Source organism: Grampus griseus (genome assembly GCF_964374135.1).
Source record: "Grampus griseus genome assembly, chromosome: 10".
In the NCBI taxonomy this organism is placed as follows: domain Eukaryota; kingdom Metazoa; phylum Chordata; class Mammalia; order Artiodactyla; family Delphinidae; genus Grampus; species Grampus griseus.
Window position 1 is genome coordinate 31,338,296 of NC_139004.1, and position 12,277 is coordinate 31,350,572.

The 12,277-nt window shown below is 40.7% G+C and overlaps 1 protein-coding gene across 1 annotated transcript in view; it reads left to right on the plus strand.

Moving 5' to 3' along the window:
* Positions 1-12,277, plus strand: part of XPO5 (exportin 5) — a 45,980-nt gene that overhangs the window by 22,052 nt on the left and 11,651 nt on the right. The window contains exons 18-20 of the mRNA XM_082664153.1: positions 358-557; positions 1,367-1,466; positions 2,310-2,491. Of these exons, the coding sequence (XP_082520279.1) occupies positions 358-557; positions 1,367-1,466; positions 2,310-2,491 (482 nt within the window). The remainder of the gene's footprint in view (positions 1-357; positions 558-1,366; positions 1,467-2,309; positions 2,492-12,277) is intronic.

Below are 12,277 nucleotides of genomic sequence, written 5' to 3' on the forward strand. Positions count from 1 at the left end.
ATCTCCCTCCTTTTCTCTCTCTCTCTCTATAAAATATATATACATAAGTATATATGTATAGAAAACAAACTGATCTTTGTCCATGAAGATACTGTAAAAGTTGATATAGAAATAAAAGACAGATGTTTTTCACAGTTGGAGAGTCGGAAAGCGCAGTTACCCAAATACTCAAACCTAAATTGCCTTGCCTGTTCAGCCACAAGAAGAGTGTTGTAATTAAATTATTAAGTGACAGTCTTATTGGCCTGACTGTCCTGGAAGTGTCTTCATCCTCTTTTTTACCTTCCTTGAGTGACCCACCACGCCTTGAAACTCAGACCTTCACCACCTCTGGGTTTTTTTCTTTGTGAAATGCAGCCCAATTTTGACATGCTGTATAACCATGTGAAGCAGCTCCTCTCCAATGAGCTGCTCCTGACACAGATGGAGAAGTGTGCCCTCATGGAAGCCCTGGTTCTCATTAGTAACCAGTTCAAGAACTACGAGCGTCAGAAGGTGTTTCTGGAGGAGCTGATGGCACCCGTGGCCAGCATCTGGCTTTCTGAAGACATGCACAGGTAGGGGAGATCCTCTGCCCTTGACCTTGACTGCACTTGAGTACCCATTCTCTTCTAAGACTATGTCTGGGGTCGGGGTGTAAGGATATCGAGGTGTAGTGGCACTATCAGTGATAGCTGAAGGCCTCTAAAGCAGGGGTCCCCACCCCCCCGGGCCACAGACCGGTACTGGTCCGCTGCCTGTTAGCAACTGGGCTGCACAGCAGGAGGTGAGCAGCAGAGGAGAGCTTCATCACCGCTCCCCATCGCTCGCATTACCGCCTGAACCATCCCCCATACGCCCCCGACCCCGGGTCTGTGGAAAAATTGTCTTCCACGAAACCAGTCCCTGTGGTGCCAAAGAGGTGGCACCGCTGCTTTAAAAGCAGTCTTGTAAGTGAAGTGCCGAAAACATCACCTTGCTCTGCAGAGGCGTAGGAACAGAGACGAAATGACTAAGATGGATAGTGTGGGTTGGAACGCCAGAGTGAGGTCTGCTGTGGTGTCTAGTTGCAGCTTCAGCACATGTAAAGAAGTGAGAACAGCCAGTAGGGCCGTACAAAGTAGGAGCTGCACAGACACCCCTCTGTGCCCACACAGCCTTCTCAAGCTCGTACCCTTTTTGATTCTTAAAGTGTCACTAATAACATTTAGAAGTGGGAAGAGAAGTTAATAAATCTTCATATGACAGCTGACAGTTTGATTAGATTCCTCTCACTGTAACAACTGCTCTTTGGGGGTCAAATAATCACAGCTTATTAGCTCTTGAGGAAGAAACTATCCTTGCTTAAAATCATGCTGTAACTTGTCTTTCCCCCACCAACCTTTAGAGTGCTGTCAGATGTTGATGCTTTTATTGCCTATGTGGGTGCAGATCGGACAAGCTGTGACCCAGGCCTGGAGGATCCCTGTGGCTTAAACCGTGCACGAGTGAGTAAGCCTCTCCTGGGATAGGGAGGGTGCGTAGGCCACAGGTAGGAGTAGGGTGTTGTCATTTGTCCAGGTTCTCGTAGACTTACGTTTTTTTGTGTACGAGCAAGAAATCTGGGAGTCTCCACTTCCGTTAGTGTCTCCTTTCTTTTCTTCTTTAGTCTTAAATTCTTGAGTTAGTTCTCACAGCAGAGCAGGTGGTCTTTTCTATGAAATCATTATTTTGGCTTTAAGGATCTGTAAATAGCTTGGAGGACTGAAGGTGTAATGAGGAAGTAGGTCAGAACTTGGTCAGCAGGGTGGGTTCTCCCTGCCTTTGCTCTCTGGGAAGTAAAGTCCTAAATGGTGGCCTAACTTGCAAACCTGAGATTTTCCAGTTCTTTGCTTGCTATTCAAATAAGCATTGTTCCTGGCTCCATAACGGCAAAAGTCTTATTAATTAACCTGGCAAGTAGTCAATTGGTAGAAAGTACTATGAGTGAGGATTAGGGCAAAATCTTTGAAGGCCCAAACAACTCAAAAACAAGATGAAATGTTGGCAGGGTGAATACTGTTTTGAAGTATGTCCAAGCCACCTTCTAATTGGGGTCCTGTAAGCCTCTGGAAGGATAGCCTCATGAAAGGGAAGCTTTTAGAGCCTACCACTGGTCCTGAAGATGGCATTGAAAGGATCCCTTTTGGACTTGACCTTAAAGGAAGGGACAGGGATGGGGGTGGGGGGGGCGTCTTTTCCTTTTGTCCAACTTCTGTGTCATCTTTGCCATAATCTTGCAAATATCTAATAGCACTTTTGTCTTTTCTTCCCCTTTTATATTTACCTTTCATTTTTATGTTTTTCTGTAGATGAGCTTTTGTGTGTATAGCATTCTGGGTGTTGTGAAACGAACTTGCTGGCCCACTGACCTAGAAGAGGCCAAAGCTGGGGGATTTGTGGTGGGTTATACACCGCCTGGAAATCCAATCTTCCGTAACCCCTGCACAGAACAGATTCTGAAACTTCTTGACAATTTGCTTGCCCTTATAAGGTGAGTCAGAATAATGGTTTTTCTCTGTTGTATTTTTGCCTTAAAAATCTCAAAAGCTTAATCTGTTTATACTTCTTCAGATCATATGGTGGTAAATAAGAGATTAGGTCTTGTTTCGTTCTAGAGGGACTCTCCTTTTTAAAAGTAACATGGACTCTCACTTCTTTTGTTGTTGTTGTTGTTATAATTTTATTTTATTTATTTTTGGCTGCGTTGGGTCTTCGTTTCTGTGCGCGGGCTTTCTCTAGTTGTGGCAAGCGGGGGCTACTCTTCGTTGCGGTGCGCAGGCTTCTCATTGCGGTGGCTTCTTGTTGCAGAGCATGGGCTCTAGGTGCACAGGCTTCAGTAGTTGTGGCTCACAGACTCTAGAGCATGGGCTCAGTAGTTGTGGCACATTGGCTTAGTTGCTTAGTGGGATATTCCCAGACAGGGCTCGAACCCGAGCCAATGTCCCCTGCATTGGCAGGCGGATTCTTAACCACTGTGCCACCAGGGAAGCACCGGCTCTCACTTTTATAAGTCTTGCATCCCAAGTGAGCACGTGGGGGCTAATCTCAAAATGGCTTTTCTCATTTTGAGCCTCCTCTGTGTTCTTTTACTTCTTTATACTTCATTTCTACTTTTTACTTTGTTTCATTTGGTCTAAAGTTTTGCCACTAAAGGAATTGTTCATTGGGAGCAGGGCAGTTGCTTTCTGTAGTGGTGCTTTTCTGGGTCAGGTATTCAGACGAGCTAATCTGAATTTATTGGTAGTGACTGTGTTCTCAAATGGACCAAACATCCAGTGGCTGAACATGCCAAAGGAAGGCATGATACGTGCTGCACATCAGAGTCCTAGGTTTTTACTTCTCAAAGCTGAGTCCTCAGACCAGCAGCATCAGCAGTCACCTGAGAGCTTGTTTAAAATGCAGTATTAGGGCTTCACCCCAGACATACTAAATCGGAATCTGCATTTTAACAAGATCCCCAGGTTGTTTGTGTGCACATTAAAGGTTCAGAACCACTGTTATACATCACATGAGCTAATATAATCAAGCGGAAGTAGGCCAAGTCTAGGCTTGTTGGTTACTCACTATATGTTTGATGATTCAGGGATAGATGCTGTCTACAGTGAAAGAAAGCCTTTGGAGAGAATCAGTTTTTTACTGGCCAAAGCAAAATTTGATTGCTTTTTACATCTCCTAGTGTTTCTGAGTTCAGGTTAGAGCTCTGCTCCACTGTTTTTTGGCCTCTTACCCAGGGTGTTAGAGCGGAGTCTCAACTGAGTAAACCAAAGTTACTCAACATAAGTAAATCAAATTGCTCATGTCTCAGGGATGCTCTGCTGACAACAGACACCCTGGACCATATGCTTAAGAATCCAAGGTTTTAAGTTAATGTTGACCAAATTGGAGGGCTGGAGTGTCTGAACAAGTTGTCATTGTGGACATGTCTATGGAAATAGACAGTACTTTGCTCTGATTTCAAAAGGAGGAAAAAGATTTGAAAAAGAAGTATGGGTTACATGTTGAGAGGGTAGTAAAATATTTAGTCAAGGAAAAGTTTGTCTCCATATTGATGTTTTTAAGACCAAAAGGATCTTCTGTAGTTTAGAGAAATGTGAAAGTGATGAAGTCAGATAGCAACAGACTCACTGACTTTTTAGGCCTGTGGCCAGAGTCCCTGTGGTGGGAACCTAGACCTGGAAACAAGGTTCATCCCTGGTTAGGTGAGGAGACAAGAGATTGTCATCTTGATATTTTCCTAAGAGTACAACACTTTTGGAAAATCCCAGAGTCAATCGAAAGGTATTTTGAAAAATGCTGACCGTAGTTAATGGAGTAGTTAGATTCCCTGAGTAGTGTGCAGCTGGAGCTGTTAGAGTTTTGTCTGGTTTTCGTAGTAAGTTTTATCTTGGAGTATAGTGTTAGGGGTACAAATATACATAAGAAAAGGACACAAATTGTGAGTGCAGGTAGATGAATTTTGACAAAGTGGACACCTCCATGTAATCAGCATCCAGGTCAAGAAACGAGCTTGCCTGCGCGCCCCCCAAGGGTAACCACTATTCCAACTTACCTTCCCAGCACCTCTTTTCAGTCCTGCGCACCCCTCAGGGGTAACCACTCTTCTAACTTTAACATTTTGCCTGGTTTTTTGAGCTTTAATAAATGGAGTCAAAAGCGTGCACTCTTTTGTGCCTTGGCTTCTCTTGTGTAATATTATGTTTGTGAGCTCATCCGTGTTATTGCATGTAGTTGTGGCTTGTTCATTCTCATTGGTGGGATGGTATTCCATTGTGTGAGTATGCTGTAACTCATTTATCCATTTAGTGTTGATGGACTTTTGGTAGTTTCCAGCATTTTTTTATCACTACGAGTGCTGCTGTTAACATTCTTACAAATGTTTTTTGGTGTATGCATGATTTCTGTTGGGTAGGAGCAGAATCCTACATGTAGAAGTAGAATTCCTGTTTATAAGGTATGCATATTTTCAGTTTTCATAGATAGAATCAAATAGTTTTCTAAAGTGGTGTACTAGTTTACATTCCTACCAGTTTGTGTATTAACTCCTTGTTATAAAACTCCTGTTTTAACTCCTTGTCAAACAAAGTCTGATAATCGAAGGTGTTAGAGCTGTACTGTCTAGTATGGTAGCCACTAGCCACATGTGGCCGGCTACTGAGCGCTTGAAATATGGCTAGTCTGGATTGAGATAAACTGTAGGTGTAAAACACACACTATATTTTGAAAACTTAGTACAAAAAATGTAAAAATATCTCTAATTTTTATATTGCTAACATATTGAAATGATTTTTTGATGTGTTGGGTTAAATAAAAAGATAATTTAACCTGTTTCTTTTCACTTTTTAAGTTTGGCTGGTTAGAAAATTTTAAATGGCTTATGTGGCTTACATTTTATTTCTATTGCACGGTGTGTTCTTAGTGGGTTAGGGTGGAAGATAGTTGTGGGGAGCAGAATTCTCTGGTTCTCAGAAGGTTCATTATTATCATTCATTATCTGTTTAGAATAACACCTTTTCTGTTAACTTAAAGTTTGTTACATTGTTTCCAGATATCTTCTATATGTTTTATTGAAATCTTTGTATGTGGGAAGTCTTGTTTAGCATAGCGATTATACTTTTTTTTTTTGGTTTGATATATGTATATATTGTGAAATGATTACCACAGTAGGTTTAGTTAACACCCATCAGGTCACATACTTACACATATTTTTTCTTGTGATGAGAACTTTTAAGATCTCTCTTAGCAACTTTCAAATACACAATACAGTATTAACTATAGTCAGTGTGCTGTATATATTACATCTCCAGAACTTACTTACCTTTTTAACTGAAGTCTGTACCTTTGACCGCCTTCGCCCATTTCCCCCACCCTCATCTCCCTCCTCGGGCAACCATCAAACTGTTCTGTTTCTATGCGTTTGTTTTTTTTGATTCAACGTACAAGTAAGATCATACCGTATTTGTCTTTCAGTGTCTGATGTGTTTCACTTAGCATAATGCCCTCAAGGTCCATCACATTATCACAAATAGCAAGATTTTCTCCTCTGTTATGGCTGAATAATATATACCTGTGTGTATGGCAATTACACTCTTAGTTTGTGATACTAAGAATATTTCAGATAGGTACAGACTGCAGAACTTAAAACTTTTATCACTTGATTGTCTTTTTCTTTGCCAATGCAATAACTAGTTCCTCTTAATGTGGAATCATAGTGCTCTAACTTGCAAGTATGTCAGGAAAGGTGATATTTCAGGAACCTGAATGTTACCAGGGCTTGTAGGACTCCCTGGAGCCATAGATACGAGAGCAGTATGTACTGAGTCCTTCCATTACTTGTGAGTTACAGGTGCAGCCACCATGGTGCCACCTCCTTGGCGAAGGGGAGGAGGAGGAGAGGAGACTATACAGAATACAAGATTTTGTTGTACCATCAGGGACATTTGACATATGATGTGTTATATTTTTTAAATTATATCTTGGGATCACAGTCACACTTAATTAAAGAATAAAAATAAAAAACATCTCATCTGTTCCCCATCAAATTTAAGACTATGAATTTCTTTTCAAGAAGAACTGATTTGGGGTTTCCCTGATGATGCAGTGGATAAGAATCTGCCTGCCAGTGCAGAGGACACGGGTTCGATCCCTGGTCCGGGAAGATCCCACATGCTGCGGAGCAACTAAGCCTGTGCACCACAACTACTGAGCCTGAGCTCTAGAGCCCGTGAGCCACAACTACTGAAGCCTGCGTGCCTAGAGCCCGTGCTGCACAACAAGAGAGGCCACCGCAATGAGAAGCCTGCTCACCACAATGAAGAGTAGCCCCCGCTCGTAGCAACTAGATGAATCCTGCATGCAGCAACGAAGACCCAACACAGCCAGTAAATAAATAAATAAATAAATAGGAAAAAAGCTCTATTTTAAAAAAAAAGGACTGATTTTATCAGAGATCATTTCATAGTATTAGACATGTTCCCAAACAACCAAGAAAAACTTAATTCAGAAACTAAAAAGTTGGCAAATTGCAGTTTTTAAAAGTAAATGGCACCACTTACCAACCCTTGAGCTCCACACAGCAGGAGGTAAGGGCTAAGGCAGAGTTATAGATAGCCTCACAGAATACAAGCAGATTGAATCCAACAGCATGTTATGAGGATTATACACTATGACTAAGTGGGATTTATCTCAAGGATATAAGAGTGGTTCAACATACAAAAATAAATCAGCATAGTACACCGTATTAATAGAACAAAGGAAAAAAACCCACTTGACCATCTTAATTGACACAGAAAAAGCATTTGACAGAATCCAGCACCCTCTCATGATAAAAACACTCAGCAAACTAGGACTAGAAGGGAGTTCAAAAACTACTCCTGCTAATAAATAAATTCAACGAAGTTATAGGATACAAGATCATCATACAAAAATCAGTTGTGTTCTTATACACCAGCAATGAATGATCCCAAAAGGAAATTAAGAAAATAATTCCATATACAATAGCATTCAAAAGAATAAAGTACCCAGGAATAAATTTAACCAAGGATATGAAAGACTTATACACTGAAAACTAAAAAACACTCTGGAATTAAAGATGACCTAAATGAAAAGGCATCCTGTATTCATGAATTGAAAGACTTACGTTCGTTAAGATGGAAACATTACTCAAAGCAATCTACAGATTGAATGCAGCCCCTGTTAAAATTCCAACAGTGGGGATTCCCTAGTGGTCCAGTGGTTAGGATTCCAAGCATTTCCACTGCAGGGGGCACAGGTTCAATCCATGGTCAGGGAACTAAGATCCCTCATGCTGTGCAGCACAGCAGATGCATACATACATACGTACATACATTTAAAAAAAACAATTTCCAACAGTGTTTTTTGCACAAAGCTTATCCTCAGATTCATATGGAATTGCAAGGGGCCCCTAAACAGTCTTGAAAAAGAAAGTTGGGAGACTCAAACTCCTTTTCAGAACTTACTGCAAAGCTACAGAAATCAAAATAGTTTGGTACTGAGAAGGATAGACATATAGAAAAAGATAATCTAATCAAAATAGGCAAAAGGCTTGAATAGATATACAAATGGCCAACAAGGCCATGAAAAGATGCTCAACATCTGTAGTCATTAGGGAAATGCAAATCAAAACCATAATGAGATACCACTTCATACCCAATAGGATGGTTACAATAAAAAATGTTGAGGTAGCTTCAAGATGGCAGAGGAGTCAGACGTGGAGATCGCCTTCCTCCCCACAAATATATAAAAAATACATCGACATGAGGAACAGCTCCTACAGAACACCTACTGAACGCTAGCAGAAGACCTCAGACTTTCCAAAAGGCAAGAAACTCCCCATGTACCTGACCATGTGGGTGACAGGGTCTTGGTGCTCTGGCCAGGTGTCAGGCCTGAGTCTCTGAGGTGGGAGAGCTGAGTTCAGGACATTGGTCCACCAGAGACCTCCCGGCCCCACGTAATATTAAACGGCAAAAGCTCTCTCAGAGATCTCCGTCTAAACGCGAAGACCCAGCTCCACTCAACGACCAGCAAGCTACAGTGCTGGACACCCTATGCCAAACAACTAGCAAGACAGGAACACCACCCCACCCATTAGCACAGAGGCTGCCTAAAATCATAAGTTCACAGCACCCCAAAATACACCACCAAATGTGGTCCTGCCCACCAGAAAGACAAGATCCAGCCTCATCCACCAGAAAATAGGCACCAGTCCCCTCCACCAGGAACCCTACACAACCCACTGAACCAACCTGAGCCACTGGGGGCAGACACCAAAAACAACGGGAACTACGAACCTGCAGCCTGCAAAAAGGAGACCCCAAACACAGTAAGTTAAGCAAAATGAGAAGACAGAGAAATACACAGCAGATGAAGGAGCAAGGTAAAAACGCACCAGGCCAAACAAGTGAAGAGGAAATAGGCAGTCTACCTGAAAAAGAATTCAGAGTAATAAGTAAAGATGATCCAAAATCTTGGAAATAGAATGGAGAAAATACAAGAAACGTTTAACAAGGGCCTAGAAGAAGTAAAGAGCAAACAAACAATGATGAACAACACAGTAAACGAGATATAAAATTCTCTAGAAGGAATCAATAGCAGAATAACTGAGGCAGAAGAACGGATAAGTGACCTGGAAGATAAAATAGTGGAAATAACTACCACAGGGCAGAATAAAGAAAAAAGAATGAAAAGAATTGAGGGCAGTCTCAGAGACCTCTGGGACAACATTAAACGCACCAACATTTGAATTCTAGGGGTCCCAGAAGAAGAAGAGGAAAAAAAAAGGGACTGAGAAAATATTTGAGGAAGTTGTAGTTGAAAACTTCCCTAATACGGGAAAGGATATAGTCAATCAAGTCCAGGAAGCACAGAGTGTCCCATACAGGATAAATCCAAGGGGAAACTCACCAAGACACATATTAATCAAACTATCAAAAATTAAATACAGAGAAAAAATATTGAAAGCAGCAAGGGAAAAGCAACAAGTAACATACAAGGGAATCCCCGTAAGGTTAACAGCTGATCTTTCAGCAGAAACTCTGCAAGCCAGAAGGGACTGGCAGGACATATTTAAAGTGATTAAAGAGAAAAACCTACAACCAACATTACTCTACACAGCAAGGATCTCATTGAGATTCGACGGAGAAATTAAAACCTTTACAGACAAGCAAAAGCTAAGAGAATTCAGCACCACCAAACCAGCTTTACAACAAATGCTAAAGGAACTTCTCTAGGCAAGAAACACAAGAGAAGGAAGACACCATCAATAACAAACCCAAAACAATTAAGAAAATGGTAATAGGAACACACATATCGATAACTGCCTTAAATGTAAATGGATTAAATGCTCCAACCAAAAGACATAGACTGGCTGAATGGATACAAAAACAAGACCTGTATATATGCTGTCTACGAGAGACCCACTTCAGACCTAGGGACACATACAGACTGAAAGTGAGGGGATGGAAAAAGATAACTCGATGCAAATTGAAATCAATAGAAAGCTGGAGTAGCAATTCTCGTATCAGACAAAATAGACTTTGTGGTCTATTTACAATATTGTGTTGGTTTCAAAATAGTTACAATATTGTGTTAGTTTCAAAATAGACTTTGCTGAGCCCCAGCAATCAGAGAAGAAAAAGAAAGGAATCCAAATCGGAAAAGAAGAAGTAAAACTGTCACTGTTTGCATTTGACATGATACTACACATAGAGAATCCCAAAGATGCTACCAGAAAACTACTAGAGCTAATCAATGGATTGGGTGAAGTAGCAGGGTATAAAATTAATGCACAGAAATCTCTTGCATTCCTGTACACTAATGATGAAAAATCTGAAGGAGAAATTAAGGAAACACTCCCATTTACCATTGCAACAAAAAGAATAAAATACCTAGGAATAAACCTACCTAAGGAGACAAAAGACCTGTATGCAGAAAACTATAAGACACTGGTGAAAGAAATTAAAGATGATACAGACAGATGGAGAGATGTACCATGTTCTTGGATTGGAAGAATCAACATTGTGAAAATGACTGTAGTACCCAAAGCAATCTACAGATTCAATGCAATCCCTGTCAAACTACCAATGGCATTTTTCACAGAACTAGAATAAAAAATTTCACAATTTGTATGGAAACACAAAAGACCCCGAATAGCCATAGCAATCTTGAGAAAGAAAAACGGAGCTGGAGGAATCAGTCTCCCTGCCTTCAAACTATACTACAAAGCTACAGTAATCAAGACAGTATGGTACTGACACAAAACAGAAATTAGATCAATGGAACAGGATAGAAAGCCCAGAGATAAACCCACACACATATGGTCACCTTATCTTTGATAAAGGAGGCAAGAATATACAATGGAGAAAAGACAGCCTCTTCAATAAGTGGTGCTGGGAAAACTGGACAGCTACATGTAAAAGAATGAAATTAGAACACTCCCTAACACCATACACAAAAATAAACTCAAATGGATTAAAGACCTAAATGTAAGGCTAGACACTATAAAACTCTTAGAGGAAAACATAGGCAGAACACTCTGTGACATACATCACAGCAAGATCCTTTTTGACCCACCTCCTAGAGAAATGGAAATAAAAACAAAAATAAACAAGTGGGACCTAATGAAATCTAAAAGCTTTTGCACAGCAAAGGAAACCATAAATGAGACAAAAAGACAACCCTCAGAATGGGAGAAAGTATTTTCAAACAAAGCAACTGACAAAGGATTAATCTCCAAAATATACAGGCAAGTCATGCAGCTTAATATCAAAAAAACAAAGAATCCAAAAATGGGCAGAAGACCTAAATAAGACATTTCTCCAAAGAAGATATACAGATTGCCAACAAACACATGAAAGGATGGTCAACATTACTAATCATTAGAGAAATGCAAATCAAAACTACAATGAGGTATCACCTCACACCAGTCAGAATGGCCATCATCAAAAAATCTACAAACAATAAATGCTGGAGAGGGTGTGGAGAAAAGGGAACCCTCTTGCACTGCTGGTGGGAATGTAAATTGATACACCCACTATGGAGAACAGTATGGAGGTTCCTTAAAAACCTAAAAACAGAACTACCGTGTGACCCAGCAATCCCACTACTGGGCATATACCCTGAGAAAACCGTAATTCAAAAAGAGTCATGTACCACAATGTTCATTGCAGCTCTATTTACAATAGCCAAGACATGGAAGCAACCTAAATGTCCATCGACAGATGAATGGATAAAGAAGATGTGGCACGAATATACAATGGAATATTACTCAGCCATAAAATGAAATGGAGTTACTTGTAGTGAGGTGGATGGACCTAGAGTCTGTCATACAGAGTGAAGTAAGTCAGAAAGAGAAAAACAAATACCATATGCTAACACATATATATGGAATCTAAAAAAAAAAAAAAAGTGGTTCTGATGAACCTAGGGGCAGGACAGGAATAAAGACACAGAGGTAGAGAATGGACTTGAGGACATGGGGAAGGGAAAGGGTAAGCTGGGATTAAGTGAGAGAGTGGCATGGACATATATACACTACCAAATGTAAAATAGATAGATAGCTAGTGGGAAGCAGCCACATAGCACAGGGAGATCAGCTCGGTGCTTTGTGTCCACCTAGAGGGGTGGGATAGGGAGGGTGGGAGGGAGACGCAAGAGGGAGGAGTTATGGGGATGTATGTATATGTATAACTGATTCACTTTGTTATACAACAGAAACTAACACAATATTGTAAAGCAGTTATACTCCAATAAAGATGTT